Here is a 20,022-nt window from a genome sequence, read left to right as displayed (position 1 = left end):
CACAAATACACACAGTAACAAACTATCACTTGTCCATTGTCACATGTGACCTACTGAGAGTCTGCAAATACAATCTGAACATACAGCTATCCTCTCATCACTGGATATCTAGAAACTGGACAACTCGTCCTCATAGTCACAGATAAAGTTCTCAGTCCACATCATAACACTCTCAAATTCTCATTTATTCATTTTTGTACATCTGTCTGAACAGTGAATTACACTTAATCCTGACCTGTCTATTTCAAATCACAGTAAACTTAATCTGAGCAATAACAACACGCCCTTGCAGCGGGCCAAGCATGTATCGCCAGGTTTAAACCACATTATGGCATCGGTTCCACTAATGAGTGAGTTATGTATTTTGCACATTCCTCTAACACTTGCTGTCACCTTCTCCAGCAACTGCAATGAAAGATTGATGGCAGTTATGACAGAGGCTCTTACAAAACCAGAGAAACACCAATTCAACCAATTCACCTTACTGAGACATAAGATAGGTCATCTCTCCAATAATGGAAAGCAATAGTGGGACATGAGTATACACTCCAGAGATGGCTGTCATGCATGTAAATAGAAATGTGCTGTTTAAAATACATAAAAAGTAATTAGATCATCATAGGATAAACCTACGCAACTGACACAAGTACAAAACACATTTTTGTATAAAACATCAAAAGCTGTGAAACACTCGATGCAAAGAATGAATGGCTGATCACAGAAATAACTCACCTGGTCGGAGCTGGGAGTATCTGCAATATCATTCATACTCCTACTCTGAGCATGACCTGGAAGGTAAAGCAGTTATAACATCTTACATCTACATACTTCACATCATTTAAGCTCTAACATTGTCATCTACATTCAGTGGCCACTATATTAGGCTCATCTGCAAAATTTAATGTAATAAAATTTACATGTACTTTTATGATGGCTACGTGGGTCAGGGTTTTGAAAATCAGAAAATCCTCTGAATCAGACTTTAACATTGAGGTCATAGTTAGTGATGCTGCTGTATCTAGCTGTATTATATGTAGAGGTGTTTCCAATGTTCTGCCTGTATTTTATGTACATTATTATGAATGTATGTGTCCATTAAAACATGTGACCTTCATAATAAACCCTCCAGTGTGAACAACAACCTGAGCTCATGTTTTAGACATTGTATTAAACCTGTTGAGTTATGTACCTAAAAATGTGGAGAGAGTGTAATGTAGCAATAAAATAAAGTCGGATTTGTCAATTCAAATAAAGATATGATTTGAAAAGATACAAGTACAATGACACAGTCAGCAAAAAATACAAAAAGTAAAGTCCTTTTTTGTTCCGCTTTCCCCCTTTCAATTTTAACCACACTGGGCATAATACAAGGTCAACTTAGTAGTTAGGGCGTAATGATTTCAGAGGGAAAAATCAAGGACAAAGGCCTCGATTGAAGATAAGTAAACTTTATCTTCTTGCTGTCCAAATCATGTGATTGGTTTTAAGATGCTGGTTGAAGATGGGAGAACTGAGAGAAAAAGATATCGGTTCTAATGTGTTATTTTACCTATAAAGGGAAACATACTATTTAAATTCTGAAGACTTCAGCAGCCGTAATTCTTACAAGCTGTGAGCGGTAAGAAAAACTACTTTTATGTGGTGGATCCAGTGTTCAACATTCTAATGACAGATGGCTTTTGAGCAAATAAATACAGATGTAAACACCATCTAACTCTGATAAGAGAGCGACTGGTTTCTGGCAGCTCATCAAATCCATCTTCATGATTTTTACATTGAATGTGTGACCACAAAAATCATTAACTGCCAAAAAAACAAAGAAAAACACAGTTTCACATGAATCTAAACCTATCACTCACGCAGACGGCCATAGTTTGTCGGCTGCTGTTTCATTTGGAGGTCCTCTGTGGATCGGTTAAAGTTGGTCACCGACCCCATACCTGGCCCTGGTCCTGGACCCAGTCCACCTCGAGTCCCTGCATTACGATCTGACAAGGAAATTGAAACAGACACAAACAGCAACAGAGTGGTTGGAGGTGATGCTTTATGATTTATTGAGCAGTATGTGCCCTGCCCTGATGAGATGTGGAAATGTTAGAGTGGTAATTAACTCATCCAACATTAATACATCCCCTGTGGAGGATATGAGCCTCACTGACTGCAGGAGAGCGTTCATTCATTTACCAGGAGTTAAATATATGCATAGTAAATTTCTGAGACATCGAAATACACACGTGGACAAAATTGTTGGTACCCCTCAGTTAAAGAAGGAAAACCCACAATTCTCACTGAAATCACTTGAAATTCACAAAAGTAACAATAAATAAAAATTTATTGAAAATTAAATAATCAAAATCAGCCATCACTTTTGAATTGTTGATTAACATAATTATTTAAAAAAACAAACTAATGAAATAGGGCTGGACAAAAATGATGGTACCCATAACTTAATATTTTGTTGCACAACCTTTTGAGGCAATCACTGCAATTAAACGATTTCTGTATTTGTCAATGAGCGTTCTGCAGCTGTCAACAGGTATTTTGGCCCACTCCTCATGAGCAAACAGCTCCAGTTGTCTCAGGTTTGATGGGTGTCTTCTCCAAATGGCATGTTTCAGCTCCTTCCACATATGTTCAATGGGATTCAGATCTGGGCTCATAGAAGGCCACTTTAGAATAGTCCAACGCTTTTCTCTCAGCCATTCTTGGGTGTTTTTGGCTGTGTGTTTTGGATCGTTGTCCTGTTGGAAGACCCATGACCTGCGACTGAGACCAAGCTTTCTGACACCTGGCTGTACATTTCTCTCCAGAATGCCTTGATAGTCTTCAGATTTCATCGTACTTTGCACACTTTCAAGACACCCTGTGCCAGATGCAGCAAAGCAGCCCCAAAACATTACTGAGCCTCCTCCATGTTTCACCGTAGGGACAGTGTTCTTTTCTTCGTATGCTTGGTTTTTGAGTCTATGAACATAGAGTTGATGTGCCTTACCAAAAAGCTCCAGTTTGGTCTCATCTGTCCAAAGGACATTCTCCCAGAAGCTTTGTGGCTTGTCAACATGCATTTTTGCAAATTCCAGTCTCGCTTTTTTATGAGTTTTTTTCAGCAGTGGTGTCCTCCTTGGTCGTCTCCCATGAAGTCCACTTTGGCTCAAACGACGAATGGTGCGATCTGACACTGATGTACCTTGGCCTTGGAGTTCACCTTTAATTTCTTTGGAGGTTGCTCTGGGCTCTTTGGATACAATTCGAACGATCCGTCTCTTCAATTTGTCATCAATTTTCCTCTTGCGGCCACGTCCAGGGAGGTTGGCTACTGTCCCGTGAGTCTTGAACTTCTGAATAATATGAGCCACTGTTGTCACAGGAACTTCAAGCTGTTTAGAGATGGTCTTATAGCCTTTACCTTTAAGATGTTTGTCTATCATTTTTTTTCGGATGTCCTGGGACAATTCTCTCCTTCGCTTTCTGTTGTCCATGTTCAGTGTGGTACACACCTTTTCACCAAACAGCAGGGTGACTACTTGTCTCCCTTTAAATAGGCAGACTGACTGATTATGAGTTTGGAAACACCTGTGATGTCAATTAAATGACACACCTGAGTTAATCATGTCACTCTGGTCAAATAGTTTTCAATCTTTTATAGAGGTACCATCATTTTTGTCCAGGCCTGTTTCATTAGTTTGTTTTTTTAAATAATTATGTTAATCAACAATTCAAAAGTAATGGCTGTTTTTGATTATTTAATTTTCAATAAATTTTTATTTATTGTTACTTTTGTGAGTTTCAAGTGATTTCAGTGAGAATTGTGGGTTTTTCCTTCTTTAACTGAGGGGTACCAACAATTTTGTCCACGTGTGTATATGTTAGAACAGAGCAGACCAATCATTGACAAAGAAAAGAAATGGCTACATCTCAGGGAGGTACAGTGATATTTAATGTGATGGCATGTCATAATGCATGCTGTGCAACAGTGTGTGTAGTAATATGCATCATGGAAATAATTTAGAACAAAGGAAAGAAACAAAGCAGTGTCTGATAACTGACATGATAATTATTATTTTGTGAAATCTGTCAGTCATTTATCTCTCATCCTAGAGGGAACACTGGTCCTGGCATGTTAATTTAGATCTAGTTGACTGTACAACAGCACAGGCAGGGACACTCACTGGTAGAGGAGCTGGACTTGCCAATGTCAGCTAATGAGCGGTGGATTGGTTTCTTGGTCTGGTGTCGATGTCTTCTTAACAGGACAAAGCTGATCTTCTCTCGCAGGTCAGGAGATATCATGCCTTCCTCTATCTGTCTCTCAATTATGTCATCTGGAAAAACACACAAGAAATGTTGCAATGTGAATTTCGCAATGTGCTTCCTTGTCAGAAGCATTCCTTTATTGTAACACTCTAGTTTGTTAGTACTTTATACATTACAGTTGTCAAAATAACAAAGTTAAAGCCAAAATTTGTAAGTTCAAGTGACACTGAAGCTGTTGAGAGTGCTGCAGGTCGTGTATGAAAACAGCGACTGTGCATCATCAGTATCTTGATTTGCTGCATAAGCCACCACCGTTAAGAGGTATTGTCCAGGAACTGTGAATAACAGAGGATTAACCCGTCTCTTACTTAAAAACAACATAACAACTAAAAACAATGACTGAACATCTGAGAACCTTCATCGAGTCAAGGCAATAAGCCCCTGAGCTACAACTATGATTATAATTATTCTATTATTATCTATGATTACTGAGCAACTGAAGAGTTCATTTGCAAAAACAGATAACTCCGTTTTCATGGTTTACTTGAGATAATATCAATCAAACTGAAGTTGAGTGGATTTGACTCAGTAGAAAAATACATGACAAAATAGAGAAAAAATAAATTATTATTATTATCTCAAGTAAACAATAAAAAAATGAGTTTTCTGAAAATTTATAAAACGGAGTTACCTGTTTTTGCAAATTAACTCTTCAATTTTTTTTTCCCAGTACACTTGATACTGGTCTAGAATTATCCCACCAATCACTTGCTCAAGTAGAGAAAACCTGTGCTATATAATCAACAAGATTAAGACATGCATACATGCATTTCATACAGTATTAGAACCTGGTTTCAGACAAATAGTGCATCAATGTAACAAGCTTGTATTGTAGTGTAGGAAAACACTAAAAATGCTGGAAAAATCATCATTGCAATATGCATAAAAAAAGCATCGTTTTCTTTATACATTTTGAAATTTTGTATTTATGGCCATTGTTGGTTTGCTGCATAAGATCATTCATAATCAAGCATAACATTATGTAGTGTCTCAAGCCTAACAAGAGCTTCCACTATAGGGGAGTGCCTTGTTATTTTTGTTTAAGTCCCTCTTCATGCACTGAATAAGTCCCTAAAAATTGTCTCTGTGCATCAAAATTACATACAGTGCTGTGAGAAAATATTTGCAGAAATCTTCTATTTTTGCATATTTCTCACACTGAAATATTCATTTATTTAATATTAGACAGAGGTAATCCACAAAACACAACATGTAGTTTTTCAATGAGGATTTATTGAACATTTATTGGAAGCCTATATCATGGCTGTTAAAAAAAATCCCCCCCACACACAGCCACACACAGCCACACACACACACCCACACACACCCACCCACACCCACACACACCCACACACACACAAACACAAACCTTGATGGTTTGGTCTACCCTCTGTAACAACAACCACAGTTAAATGTTTGTGATAGCTTATGATCAGTCTTTTACATCTCCATGGAGTAATTTTGGCCCAGTATTCTTGACAGAATAGTTTTGATTCAGCCACATAAGATGGTCTTTGAGCATGAACTGTGTTTTTATCTCAATTCTCAGACTTTTTATCTGAATTAGTGCTCAGTTCAGACAAAGTTATTATTGTGGGTGACTTTAACATTCATGTTGACGTAGACAGTGACAGCCTTACAACAGCTTTTAATTCATTATTAGACTCAATTGGGTTTTCTCAACATGTAAATAAACCAACTCATAGTTTTAATCACACTCTTGACCTTGTCCTGACTTATGGCTTAGAAATTGAAGAGTTAACAGTATTTCCCCAGAACCCTCTTCTTTCTGACCATTTTATGATAACATTTCAATTTAAAGTAAAGGATTGTTTAGCAGCTGAGAACAAATATCATTACAGTAGGTGTTTGTCTGACAATTCAGTATCTAAATTTAAGGAAATAATACCCTCACTGTTTACTTCAGCAACATTTACTGATAAATCAGAAGGCAAATATTATTATTTTACCCCCACAGAAGTGGATTATTATGTTAATAATGCTTCAGCCTCACTGCGTACAACTCTTGATAGTGTTGCACCTGTAAAAAAGAAAGTTATATCTCAGAGAAGACTTGCTCCTTGGTATAATTCCCAGCTGCGGACTTTAAAGCAGGCATCCCGAAAGCTGGAAAGAAAGTGGTATTCCACTAATTCAGAGGTAGTGTATGTGGCTTGGAAAAATAGTCTAGTAATCTATAAAAAAGCTCTTCATAATGCCCGGACAACTTATTATTCATCTTTAATAGATGAGAACAAGAACAACCCTAGGTTTCTCTTTAGCACTGTAGCCAGGCTGACAAAGAGTCAGAGCTCTGTTGAACCTTGTATTCCTTTAGTTTTAACCAGTAACGACTTCATGAGCTTCTTTACGCATAAAATAGTTCTGATTAGAGATAAAATTAATCTGGCCCTTCCTACAAATGTCACAGATGCTTTTGAATTGGCTGTTAGACCTGATGAATCTTTAGAATTCTTCACTCCTATATGTCTCTCTGAACTAATTTCAACAGTTTCTACATCCAAACCATCAACATGTCTTTTAGATCCTATCCCAACTAGACTCTTCAAGGAGATTTTACCTTTAATTAATTCTTCAATGTTAGATCTGATTAATCTCTCTCTAGTAACAGGCTATGTACCACAGGCTTTTAAGGTTGCTGTCATCAAACCTTTGCTTAAAAAGCCCACTTTAGATCCAGATGTGTTAGCTAACTATAGACCGATATCCAACCTACCATTTCTCTCTAAAATTCTGGAAAGAACAGTTGCAAATCAATTGTGTGAACACCTACAAAGGAATAATTTGTTTGAAATGTTTCAGTCAGGCTTCAGAGTGCATCATAGCACAGAAACAGCTCTAGTGAAAGTTACTAATGACCTTCTCATAGCATCAGATAATGGACTAGTCTCTATACTTGTTTTGTTAGATCTTAGTGCAGCGTTTGACACAATCGACCACAAAATTTTATTACAGCGTCTAGAATATTCAATTGGCATTAAAGGGACAGCACTGGATTGGTTTAAATCCTACTTATCAGATAGGTTCCAGTTTGTGCATGTCAACAATAACTCTTCTGAGCAGACTAAAGTTAATCACGGAGTTCCTCAGGGTTCTGTCTTAGGACCGATACTTTTCACATTATACATGCTTCCTTTAGGCAATATTATTAGGAAGCATTGTATTAACTTCCATTGTTATGCAGATGACACACAATTGTATTTATCTATGAAGCCAGATGAAACTGATCAGTTAGCTAGACTGCAAGATTGTCTTAAGGACATTAAAACCTGGATGACTTTTAACTTCCTACTGCTAAATTCAGACAAAACTGAAGTCATTGTATTTGGCCCCAAACATCTTAGAAACTCGCTTTCAAAGCAAATAGTTACTCTGGATGGCATCACATTGGCCTCCAGTACTACTGTGAGGAATCTTGGAGTTATTTTTGACCAGGACATGTCCTTTAACTCACACATAAAGCAAGTCTGTAGGACTTCCTTTTTTCACCTGCGTAATATTGTAAAAATCAGGAACATTCTGTCTCAGAGTGATGCAGAAAAATTAGTTCATGCTTTTGTTACTTCCAGGCTTGACTATTGCAATTCCTTATTATCGGGTTGTCCAAATAGCTCTCTCAAACATCTACAGTTGATCCAAAACGCTGCTGCGAGAGTACTGACAGGAGTTAGCAAAAGAGATCATATTTCCCCTATACTTGCTTCTCTTCACTGGCTTCCTGTTAAATCCAGAATAGAATTTAAAATCCTTCTTCTGACATATAAAGCTCTTAATAACCAATCTCCATCATATCTTAAAGATCTGATAGTACCTTATTATCCTAGTAGAACTCTTCGCTCTCAAACTGCAGGCTTACTTGTTGTTCCTAGAATTTCTAAAAGTAGAATGGGAGGCAGAGCCTTCAGTTATCAGGCGCCTCTCCTGTGGAACCTGCTCCCAGTTTGGGTTCGGGAGGCAGACACCCTCTCTATTTTTAAGACCAGGCTTAAAGCGTTCCTTTTTGACAAATCTTATAGTTGGGGCTGACTGGGTGACCCACAGAGGTTCGGCTTGTGTCTTCATTGTACAGCTGACCCCCTCTTGGACGTCCCTTCGTTCTGCCCCTAGTCATGCTGCTATAGGCCTAGGCTGCTGGGGGACTTTTCTTGACGCACTGAGCCCTTCTCTATCTACCTTTACATTTAATATGTATACCGTTATTGCAGTACATTCACTCTGTTTCCCCCTGTGCTATTTCTCCGAGTGTCCCTGGTCCCAGAGCTGGATGCTTCAGATCTGCGGTCGATGTTCCACCAGCTGGTCCAGTCTCCATCATGTCCACTGTGGGATGCTGCTACTGACCTTCCACCAGCCCTCTGCTTCCAATTCCCTTTTTCCACGAGTCAACTCTGCATCGCCTTCAATATACTGTTATGCTAACTTACATACTGTTTGAATTTTACTGCTAGCTATATAAGGAGTATGTTTAATGTCAGAGCCGTACATCATAAGAGTAAACTATGAGTCAGTTTTCAATGTTAGCTTATACTTTGTCTGTGTCACATATCCTGTCATGCATATATTCAAATGTGTGTTGTGTTTTCCTTGCTTTCTCACCCCTCCCTCTTCTCCCATCCCTCCCCCTTGCCCTCTTCTGTCCTTCTCAACCCGCCCGGCCAGCAGGCAGATGGGTCCCCCCTATTTAGAGCCGGGTTCTGCTCGAGGTTTCTTCCCTGTTAAAAGGGTGTTTTTCCTTGCCACTGTCGCCTTTGGGCTTGCTCTGGGGGTCAGGCATATGGGTTCTGTAAAGCGTCTTGAGACGATTTGACTGTAATTGACGCTATATAAATAAAATTGAATTGAATTGAATTGAATTGAACTGCCATTTTAAGGTCTTGCCACAGTATCTAAATTAGACCGAAGTTCAGATTTTTTACTGGCCACTCCAAAACCTTAATTTAGTTCTTTTTTAGCCACTCAGAGGTGGACTTGCCAGTGTGTTTTGTATCATTGTCATGCTGCATAAACCATTTGTCACAGGTCATGAACTGATGGTGGATATTCTCCAGGAAGATTTTCTGATTGACAGCAGAATTGTTGGCTCTATCATCATCTCCAAACCATCACAATACCACCACCATGCGTCACTGTTGGTATCATGTTCTTCGTGTGAAGTAAAGTACTAGCTTTACACTAGATGGAACAGACCCATGTCTTCCCAAAAGTTTCCTTTGACTCATCAGTCCAAGGAATGCTATCTCAAAAGTCTTGAGTCAAATCCATATATATATATATATATATATACATTTTTTTGCAAAAGCCAGGTGAACTTTGATGTTCTTTTGGTCAGTAGTGTTTTGATCCTTGTAAGTCTCCCATGATGCCATTTTGGGCCAGTATCTTCCTTATTGTGAAATCATGTAGACGGACCTTAACTGAGACCAGTGAGGTCTGCAGATCTTTTAATGTTGGTCTGGACTCTTTTGTGACCTCCTGGATTATATATCAAAGCACTCTTGGAAAAATGTTGGTCCGCCAGCCACTCCTGGGAAGGTTCACCACCATTCCATGTTTCTCCATTTGTGAATCTGTAACTGTGATTCTCTGGAGTTGCAGAGCCTCAGCAATGGCTTTGTAACCATCCAGACTGATAAATGTCAGTGACTTTGTTTCTCATCTGTTCTTGAATCTTTTCAGAATGTGACGTCTTGTGCTGCTTTATGAGACCCTTTAGCTACTTCACAATTCCAGACAGATTCTATTTAGTAATCTTTAGAGTCAATGACCCTGGCTGCAGCCATTTTTGAGTGTAGATGGTGAAATTGAGCCCAATTGCCAAATGAATTTTGTCATTTGACAGATTGATAGCTAAGGGGGCAACTACTTTTTCCACACAGGGCAAGATGGGCAAGACAGAATTTTTCCTTCAAAAAATGAAATTATTTAAAAACAGCATTTTGTGTTTACGGTCTGCACAGTGGAGTAGTGGTTAGCACTTTCACCTTGCAGCAAGAAGATCCCCGGCTCAAATCCCAGCCTGGGCCTGGGATCTTTCTGCATGGAATCTGCATGTTCTCCCTGTGCATGCATGGGTTTTCTCCAGGTACTCCGGCTTCCTCCCACAGTCCAAAAATATGCTGAGGTTAATTGACTATTCTAAATTGCCTGTAGGTGTGAATGCAAGAGTGATTGTTCATCTGTATATGTAGCCCTGTAACAGACTGGCGACCTGTCCAGGGTTTCCCTTGCCTTCGCCCGAGTCAGCTGGGATAGGCTCCATCAACCCCCGCGACCCTAGGGAGGATAAAGCGGTGTATAGAGAATGGATGGATGGATGGATTTTGTGTTTACTTGGGTTATCTTTGTTTTGTTTTTTTCCCCTGAAATAACATTTCTTGCTTTAAAATACCCTAATTGTAATTACACAGTTTCTTTCTCTAGAATGCATGGATCTACATAGTCTCTGTCTCTCTCACCACTACCCCTGTCACTCCAGCTTGAGCACATCAGCTCACCTTAGAGTTAGAGTAATTCGGCCAAACATGAAATATGATTCTGAAGAATAATGATACAGAAAGCTCCACCCTGCATGATGTGAACATTGGTTTGTGAGCAGTTGTCGCATGTGAAACCCCAGAGGTCTCAGATGCTGTTTTTGAAACTGTCCTCAGTACACTGCAGTTTCAAGGAGGAAATGCTCAGCCATACTAGTGGCTGTTTATTGTGTTTGTGATAAATCTTCCAGCATATAAAAAAACACAATAAGAACAGGTTAACAAGGTAAAACTACAAACAAGCAAACAAACAAACAAAAAAAACAACAACTTGATTTTCTACAAAGGGGGGGTTTGTGGTCTAGAACATTTGAGCAAAACTGATCTTCAGGTGAAGCTGCTGGGATGTGGATTTCTTTGTCACTGAAGATCCTTGGTGCATTAACTCCAAATATTTTTACATTTAGTTTGAACACATGGCTGAAGGATACTCAGGTCTGCAGACTGAATGTGGCCAACAATGGTGCTGGTTGTCTGGTTGTCCTATTTGTAATGGTACTGGTGTTGTTGATGTGCTCTTTAGTTAGGAACTAGCATTTATTTTTCTGTTGTTCATTTTGAGGATGTTGCTTTTATTCGGTTGTGCTTCTTTGTTTTCCATAAACAGATGGAAGACAACAGTCTTACCGTCTGCTTAAGATTTTGATTTACTACAGCTAATAATCTTTTACCTTTAGAATTTGTGCATCAGTGGTTTCATCCTAGGAACTACAAATGAAACTGAACTTTTAGTTCTATATTTTATAATATGTGTATTGTGCTTCTTCCCTGCTAAATAAATAATAAAAATTAGAATTATAAAAACTGCAGTATAACTCATGGAGCTTTAGTTAGCATCAATTGCTTATTTTTCAGCAAACTGGAACGCACTGCAACTGTATGAATGGATTTTTTCTTTAATATTGAACCTTGTCTAACTGATTTATTGACCCTCTTTTCTAATACAGATGCAGCTCGACTTTGGCGAGAGTAGTATAGTAAATGTAAATATGCAGCAATAAGGTACATTGAAAGAGGTTATGTATAGATGTATTCACAACGTAGTGAAATGATACAGTAGTTTAAAAATGTAGGCTTATTTACTGTGCCACAGTAGCTAAAATGCCTAATTCAATATAGCTTACCTGGGGAGCTAACGAGCTAGATAGTTATGTTCATGCTAGCCACTTAAACCTAATGAGAAATAAAAACCTCTTTAACATTTTCCAATACTTACATTTTTAACAAAGGTTTTTGTTTTTGTTTTTCATTTCCCAAATCCCAGCTCACACAAAACACAGCTGTATCTAGTAAAATAATTATCTGTCAGTCGTGAACTCAGGTCAAATCAAACGAATTCACTTTAGGAGCCACAGGTTTGTCACAGCTCAGTGAAAATGATGTGAACGTCACTTCCAGTCTGGCAGGTTCACACTGAATATCAAGTGCCAATAATTTGTCTTTAGGACAACCTAGAAAACATCAGACTCCTTGGCTGTGTCTGAAATCAGTCACTACACACTACACAGAAGGTTCGCCATTTTGTAGTGCTGTTTGAAAGTTAGGTTATAACTGTTACACCCTATATAGTGCACTCAAAGTATCCCACAATGCACTGTGACATGTAGTGTGCAGCCATAGTCACTAACCAAGCAATATGTACCACCATGCATTGTCAAAGTAGAAAGGAAGACATACGGGCAAATGGACAGAGAGCCAGCTGAGGACTGGTGGCATAGAATTCTGATGCTATTTTACAGGTTAAGACATATTTTACAATGTGTATTATCTATGGATTACATCTCATCTACACTACCTCTCAAAAGTCTGGGGTCACTTATTTTTTTTAAAGAAAAGCAGTTTTTTTCAATAAAGATAGCTTTAAATTAAGCTTGAATCAAGTCTAGATATTGTTAATGTGGCAAATGACTATTTTTTGCTGAAAACGGCGAGGGAGGGTTTGTTTTCAGCGCTGCACAGGGAGTTGGACGGATGTTTGTGCCCTGTTTGAAGGTTGGAATTGCTTCATGTTACTGACACGCTCAGTGTGCGTGTGTTGTTTACATTTTCTTTACGTGACTGGACTCTGCCGTTCAGAGAGTGGAGTTTCTCAGCGGCGTCTGAGGAGCTCATCAGCTAACGTGCCCGCCGGCATTTCGTAGTGGAGCAGCGGCAGCCGGAGACGCGGAGCGGAGCAGCGGCAGCCGGAGACGCGAAGCAGAGCAGCGTCAGCCGGAGACGCAGAGCGGAGCAGCGTCAGCCGGAGACGCGAAGCAGAGCAGCGGCAGCAGGGGACGCGGAGCGGAGCAGCGGTAGCCGGGGACGCGGAGTGGAGCAGCGGCGCCTGAGAACGAGAGGCCGCGGAGGAGAGAGAGCAGTAGAGGACGAGACAGGAGGCTGATACCTGTGTTTGAGGATCATGGCTTGGAGCATGCGTATCCCCAGGAAAGCCATCTTGCTGTGCTGATTGGAAAGAAGGAATACAATGGAGGATCCGGGGGGTCCGTGTACGTCGCCGTCATTCTATTTTCGATTTGGGGTCAAAACACCAAAAACGGATAACGGCCGTTTCCCGTTTTTCGTTTTCAAAATAAAAATCAGAAAACGGAAAACCAATCCGTTTTCCGATTTTCTTGTTTCAATAAAAACGGATATCAAAAAACAAATTAGAAGTTAAACTTCATTTTTTGATATCCGTTTTTTATTTATTTATTATTTTTATAGCCCAATATTACAAGAGTTACCCCAAAGGGCAAGCAAATCGGGTACAATGGATTTCACTGCTGTCTTATTTATTCACAGACTAGCAGGGTGACTTAAGAAATAAATGTAATAGTCAGAACAGCACTGCCGAAGCGGTCTATCATAATTGCATGCCTAGTTTTTATATACTTTGTGAACAATCTCATCCACTATATCTGAATGTCATAGTAATAATGTGAACATCGCCACCTTCTGGGTGCTCTAGCTCAGAATACACAATTTTCAACATTAAATGTTCTTCCAGACTGGATCATCATTTGGCCGCAAAATGATGACCGGCTACCTGTCATCAAGAAATGTCAAGGCTTGTGAGGGCAGGGTTAAGGGTAAGATCCCTGCATGGACCCTACCACCAAGCACGTTAACATGTAAGAGAAGCACTATGTGTTTGTGCAGTTTAAAAACTTCAGTGTACTGTCGGCAGTACACCTACTAATTTGCATAGGAATTTCAAGAATGTCCGACGGCTCCAAACCCGATTATACAAACACTATACGCCGATGGAAAGCTTAGATTCTCATGAATCCACCGGTATAAACCACTTTCAGATGTGATAACCACAGCGGGTGAGAAAAACACATTTGTCCGACAAACAACGAATATCCATCCATCCGTTCTCTATACACGGCTTCAGCGTACACAGCGCGACTCACATTTCCGGGTTCATTATTACACACAGATGAAAATATTCCACAAAAAACGGCCATAATCCCACCTTTTACATCCAGACAAAACAAGTCAGTAAAATATTTCGTCCAAAACATGTCTTGAAGTCGGTATATTTACCAAGAATAGGTCGTTTTCAAGGAAATGCACCTGGCGATGCCCGTCCAATATTCCCTGTATGTCTCGTCATATTTTTTATTTAAAAATAGAATATTAGCGATTTTTTGTACTGAAAATGGCTGGAATTGACTGCAGCTTAAAGGGTTAACAACATTTATGTTTTGATTTGGTTCGAGGAGAGTGGGTCCGTGTACGTCGTCATTTCTGATGTTTGTCTTGCAAAAGTGAAGTTAGAAAACGGATATCAAAAAATGAAATTTAACTTCTAATTTGTTTTTTGATATCCGTTTTTATTGAAAAAAGAAAATCGGAAAACGGATTGGTTTTCCGTTTTCCGATTTTTGTTTTGAAAACGAAAAACGGGAAACGGCCGTTATCCGTTTTTGGTGTTTTGACCCCAAATCGAAAATAGAATGACGGCGACGTACACGGACCTCCGGGGGTACCGCCGGCGGTACACTGAAGTTTTTAAACTGCACAAACACATGAGTGCAAATAGTGCTTCTCTTACATGTTAACGTGCTTGGTGGTAGGGTCCATGCAGGGATCTTACCCTTAACCCTGCCCTCACAAGCCTTGACATTTCTTGATGACAGGTAGCCGGTCATCATTTTGCGGCCAAATGATGATCCAGTCTGGAAGAACATTTAATGTTGAAAATTGTGTATTCTGAGCTAGAGCACCCAGAAGGTGGCGATGTTCACATTATTACTACGACATTCAGATATAGTGGATGAGATTGTTCACAAAGTATATAAAAACTAGGCATGCAATTATGATAGACCGCTTCGGCAGTGCTGTTCTGACTATTACATTTATTTCTTAAGTCACCCTGCTAGTCCTGTGAATAAATAAGACAGCAGTGAAATCCATTGTACCCGATTTGCTTGCCCTTTGGGGTAACTCTTGTAATATTGGGCTATAAAATAATAAATAAATAAAAAACGGATATCAAAAAATGAAATTTAACTTCTAATTTGTTTTTTGATATCCGTTTTTATTGAAACAAGAAAATCGGAAAACGGATTGGTTTTCCGTTTTCTGATTTTTATTTTGAAAACGAAAAACGGGAAACGGCCGTTATCCGTTTTTGGTGTTTTGACCCCAAATCGAAAATAGAATGACGTACACGGACCAATCCGGTCTGGTAGGAGCTGTGTCTTATTCACGATAAGGACGTGAGTTTTCCCTCATCTCAGAGCTCTAACTAAGTGGGTATTATCGAATCCCTCTAAGTACTGCAGAGAAAGAAAAGACAGCCTTCATCTGCCCTGTCGGGTTTTATCAGTTTGAATGGATGCCGCAGGGAATCTGTGGGGCACCTGCCACTTTCCAACGCGTCATGGAGAGAACAGTGGGAGATATGAATCTCCGGGAAGTGCTGGTCTATCTGGATGACTTGATAGTTTTTGGAAAGACCCTGGAGGAACATGAGCAGCGCCTCCTAGAGGTGTTGGATTGGTTGCAAGAAGAAGGACTAAAGTTGTCTTTAGACAAATGCCAGTTCTGCTGCACCTCTGTCACATACCTTGGCCACATAGTGTCCAGTAATGGCATTGCTACAGACCCCTCAAAGATCGAAGCTGTTAAGTCTTGGCCACGTCCTGAGAACATCACAGCTCTTCGCTCCTTCCTGGGCTTCTGTGGGTATTATAGGAGATTTGTGAAAGATTTCTCCAAAGTCTGTCATCCACTCAACCAGTTACTGCAGGGCTGCATTGTTACGGGAAGACCAAGAAAAGGGGCTAAGCAGGGAAAAAGCAGAGGAAAAGAAAAAGAACCTGACACAAAAGTGCGGTTTCACTCCATGGAGCCTTTTGGAGCCAGATGGGATGAAAGGTGTGAGGAAGCGTTCAAAACTCTGAAGAGGAGTCTTACAGAAGCACCTGTCTTGGCCATCGCAGACCCCCAGCTGCCTTATCTGTTACACGTTGATGCGAGCAGAGAAGGTCTGGGAGGAGTCTTTTACCAAGACTAAGGACAGGGTTTGCACCCTATAGCTTTTGTAAGCAGAAGTCTCACGCCCACAGAAAAAAATTACCCAACTCATAAGCTAGAGTTTCTGGCGTTAAAGTGGGTAGTTACAAGCAAACTTCATGATTATCTTTATGGTGCCAAGTTTGAGGTTCATACAGATAACAACCCTCTTACCTATGTCCTGACATCAGCTAAGCTGGATGCCGCAGGTCATTGCTGGCTCGCTGAACTGTCGACATACGACTTTAGCCTGAAGTATCGCCCTGGTAAACAGAGCATCGATGCAGATGCATTGTCAAGGCGTCCTCATACAGATGTCAGTGAAGGCGAAAAATGCATGCCTGCCACCATAGTTAGAGCTGTTTGCAACATGACCACAGTGAAACACCAAAGACGACCACACCGAGCCATTGACCTGATTGGCTCGTCCAAGTTTGCTGTCCCTAAAGCTTACTGCAACTTAGCATCCCTTTGTACTCACGACTTACCAAAAATGACAACTGAACAGATATCCCATTCTCAGCAGACAGACCCCTGCATCGGTGAAGCGTGGAGAGCCGTCGCTCAGAAGGATGTGAGAATCGCTAATAAAGCCAAGCATCCAGACGTTGCATTGCTACTCAAAGAGTGGGAAAGTTAAAGTCTTTGTGCTGTACAGAATTAGCGTACCACCAAACAAATTGTGTCGGCAACAGTCGCTGCTGCCAGAAGAGTTTAGAGAAACAGTGCTCCAGTCTCTGCATGATCGGTCGGGTCACCTTGGGGTCGAGAAGACTTATGGGTTGGTCAGAGAGAGGTTCTATTGGCCTAGGATGAAAGCTGAAATTGAAAAGAACTGCAAAAACTTTGCAAGATGTATTCAAAGGAAAACCCTGCCCAAAGTGACTGCGGAAATGTCCCATCTTCATAGTGATGGCCCTATGGATCTTGTGTGCATGGATTTTCTCTCTGTTGAGCCCGACTCCCGAAACATCTGTAATGTTCTTGTAGTTACTGACCACTACACACGTTACGCTCAAGCTTTCCCAACCAGAGACCAGAAAGCCTCAACGGTCGCAAAAGTGCTGTGGGAGCAGTATTTTGTTCACTACAGGTTACCCAAACGAGTGCATTCAGACCAAGGCAGGGACTTTGAAAGTAGACTCATTCATGAGCTGTTGACCATGCTAGGCATAAAGAAGTCCACAACAACCCCCTGCCACCCGCAGGGCGACCCACAGCCTGAACGTTTCAACAGGACTTTACTTGACATGCTTGGAACCCTAGAGGGGCATGACAAAAGTAAATGGAGTAAGCATATCAGTCATCTTGTGCATGCATACAACTGCTCGTTAAATGAGTCAACTGGCTATTCTCCATATTTCCTTACGTTTGGACGAGAGGCTAGGTTACCAGTCGACATGACGTTTGGGACCTCAAGTGACGGAACGTCTATCAAATCTTACCTGAGGTATGTCAAGAACATGAAACGAGAGCTTCAAGCTGCCTATCAGTTAGCTGAGAGCAAGGCAAGAATGAAAAATGCCGGAAATAAGACACACTATGATCAGAGATTCCGCTTCTGTCCTCTTGCTGAAGGTGACAGGGTCTTAATCAGAAATTTGGGGCTCCAAGGGAAAGACAAACTGGCTGATAGGTGGAAGGATACTCCTTATGTTGTCAAAAGTCAACTACCTGGTTTACCGGTGTTTAAACTACAGCCAGAGAGTGGACAAGGTGTCGAGAAAGTTCTGCACCGCAACCACATTCTGCCTATAGGACAGGAAGTTCAACTGCAAACCAAACAGAACAGAGACACACAAGAACCTAAAAAGAGAACCAGCAAACGCCTAAGATCAAAAAGAGCTGAAAACCTCTCAAGACCACCTGAACAAGTTGATGAACTGTCGGAAGCTGACTCAGAAGAGGAGGAAGGAGGAGTGTGGTATAACTGTTATATCCCGCAACAGTATACTGAAACAGAATCAGACAGACAATGCTCTGAGCCTTTTGGTTTGGATTTGGACATTTGGCCTACAGTCTCAGGAAGTTCAGGCCTGGACGAAGATGTGTCTGCAGAGCAAATGTACACAAATAAGACTGTAACGACTCTTGAAAGTCCTGTAGATGTCCTGTAGTGTTTTCCATCAACTAGTGTCAAAGGTAAACGGTACGAAAACTGTAATTTATAAGCAGATCCGGCACAGAACGCCTGAAGCCATGGACGCCCTTAGGGCAGATCTACATGGTTTGACTTGGGAGGAGGTCTATTCTACCTCTGACCCGGATCAGGCATATGATGTATTTTTATCCACTTTAACTAAATTATATGACAAAAACTGCCCATTAAAAAATACATTATTAAAAATAAAAAAGAACCTGACAAACCATGGATTACACGTGGCACAGCAAATGCGTGTAAGAAAAAAAATTATCTTTATGGACAATATCTAAAACATAGAACTAAAGCTGCAGAGCAAAGATATAAAACCTATAAAAACAAGCTCATAAATATAATGAGATTGAATAAGAAAACATATTATCACAAGTTATTAGAACAGCATCAAAATGATGTCCAAGGAACTTGGAAAATATTAAATAATATATTTAACAACGGTAAGAAAAGAAATGAATTTTCTAATTATTTTCTGAAAGACAATCACGAAATAACTGACTCTAAAGACATTGCCAATGCTTTTAATGATTTCTTTGCAAATGTAGGACCAACATTAGCAAACAATATTATACAGACTATGAATACACAATGTGTAACAGAAAATTTTAAAAACAATAATTCCAACTCTCTTTTTTTGAGAGATGTAGATGAATTGGAAATTTTGGATATTGTCAACAAATTTAAGAATAAAAAGTCAACTGAGCATTGCGATACTGACATGACACTGATAAAAGACATAATCCATCTAGTAGTCAAACCATTTACCCATATTTGCAATCAGTCATTTCTCACTGGCATTTTTTCTGCAAAAAATGAAACTAGCAAAAGTAATCCCTATATACAAAAACGGCAATAAAACTTTATTCACAAACTATAGACCTATTTCCCTACTGTCTCAATTCTCCAAAATTCTAGAGAAATTGTTTGCCAATAGGCTTGATAAATTTATTGAAAAATACAGTCTCTTAAGTGATCAGCAATTTGGATTTAGATCTAATAGATCGACCCTCATGGCAGTCATGGCTCTTACTGAAGACATTGCAACTGCAATGGACAATAAAGAATATACAGTAGGAGTTTTTACAGATTTAAGCAAGGCCTTCGACACCATTGATCACATGCTACTTATTAAAAAGCTTCAAAGGTTCGGTGTCAGAGGTACTGCTGCAGCTTGGTTGACCAGTTATCTCAGCAACAGAGCACAATATGTGCATTACAACAATACTGACTCCTTAAAACTACCCATGACACATGGAGTTCCCCAAGGTTCTATCTTGGGGCCCAAACTATTCACTATGTATATAAATGATGTGCCAGAGATATTAGTTAATGTTAAATGTTTATTGTATGCTGATGATACAAGCCTCTATTGCTCTGGTAACGATCTGCAAAGGCTAATTGCAGGGATGTGATTTTTCCGCCAATTCGCGGAATTCCGCTTTTTTTCAGGGATGGGAATTTACCGCGGATCCGCGGATTTCCGCCGATTCCATT

General features: G+C 40.0%; 1 protein-coding gene across 5 annotated transcripts in view; it reads right to left on the bottom strand.

Moving 5' to 3' along the window:
* slc4a5a (solute carrier family 4 member 5a) overlaps positions 1–20,022 on the bottom strand; it is a 63,796-nt gene that overhangs the window by 31,673 nt on the left and 12,101 nt on the right. For 2 of the 5 annotated variants that reach the window (XM_051950665.1, XM_051950666.1), the window contains exons 1-4: positions 13,252–13,433; positions 4,170–4,322; positions 1,860–1,988; positions 733–788 (exon numbers count right to left, since the gene is read on the bottom strand). In XM_051950665.1, the coding sequence (XP_051806625.1) occupies positions 733–788; positions 1,860–1,988; positions 4,170–4,290 (306 nt within the window). In that variant the 5' untranslated portion in view covers positions 4,291–4,322; positions 13,252–13,433. Of the gene's footprint in view, positions 1–732; positions 789–1,859; positions 1,989–4,169; positions 4,323–13,251; positions 13,435–20,022 lie in introns of those variants that run through there. The other 3 variants (XM_051950668.1, XM_051950667.1, XM_051950664.1) reach the window with 2 other exon arrangements.

Source organism: Acanthochromis polyacanthus, chromosome 7 (assembly GCF_021347895.1).
Source record: "Acanthochromis polyacanthus isolate Apoly-LR-REF ecotype Palm Island chromosome 7, KAUST_Apoly_ChrSc, whole genome shotgun sequence".
Classification (NCBI taxonomy): domain Eukaryota; kingdom Metazoa; phylum Chordata; class Actinopteri; family Pomacentridae; genus Acanthochromis; species Acanthochromis polyacanthus.
The sequence above is the reverse complement of the archived record's forward strand: the minus strand, read 5'-3'. Positions and strand labels throughout refer to the sequence as shown.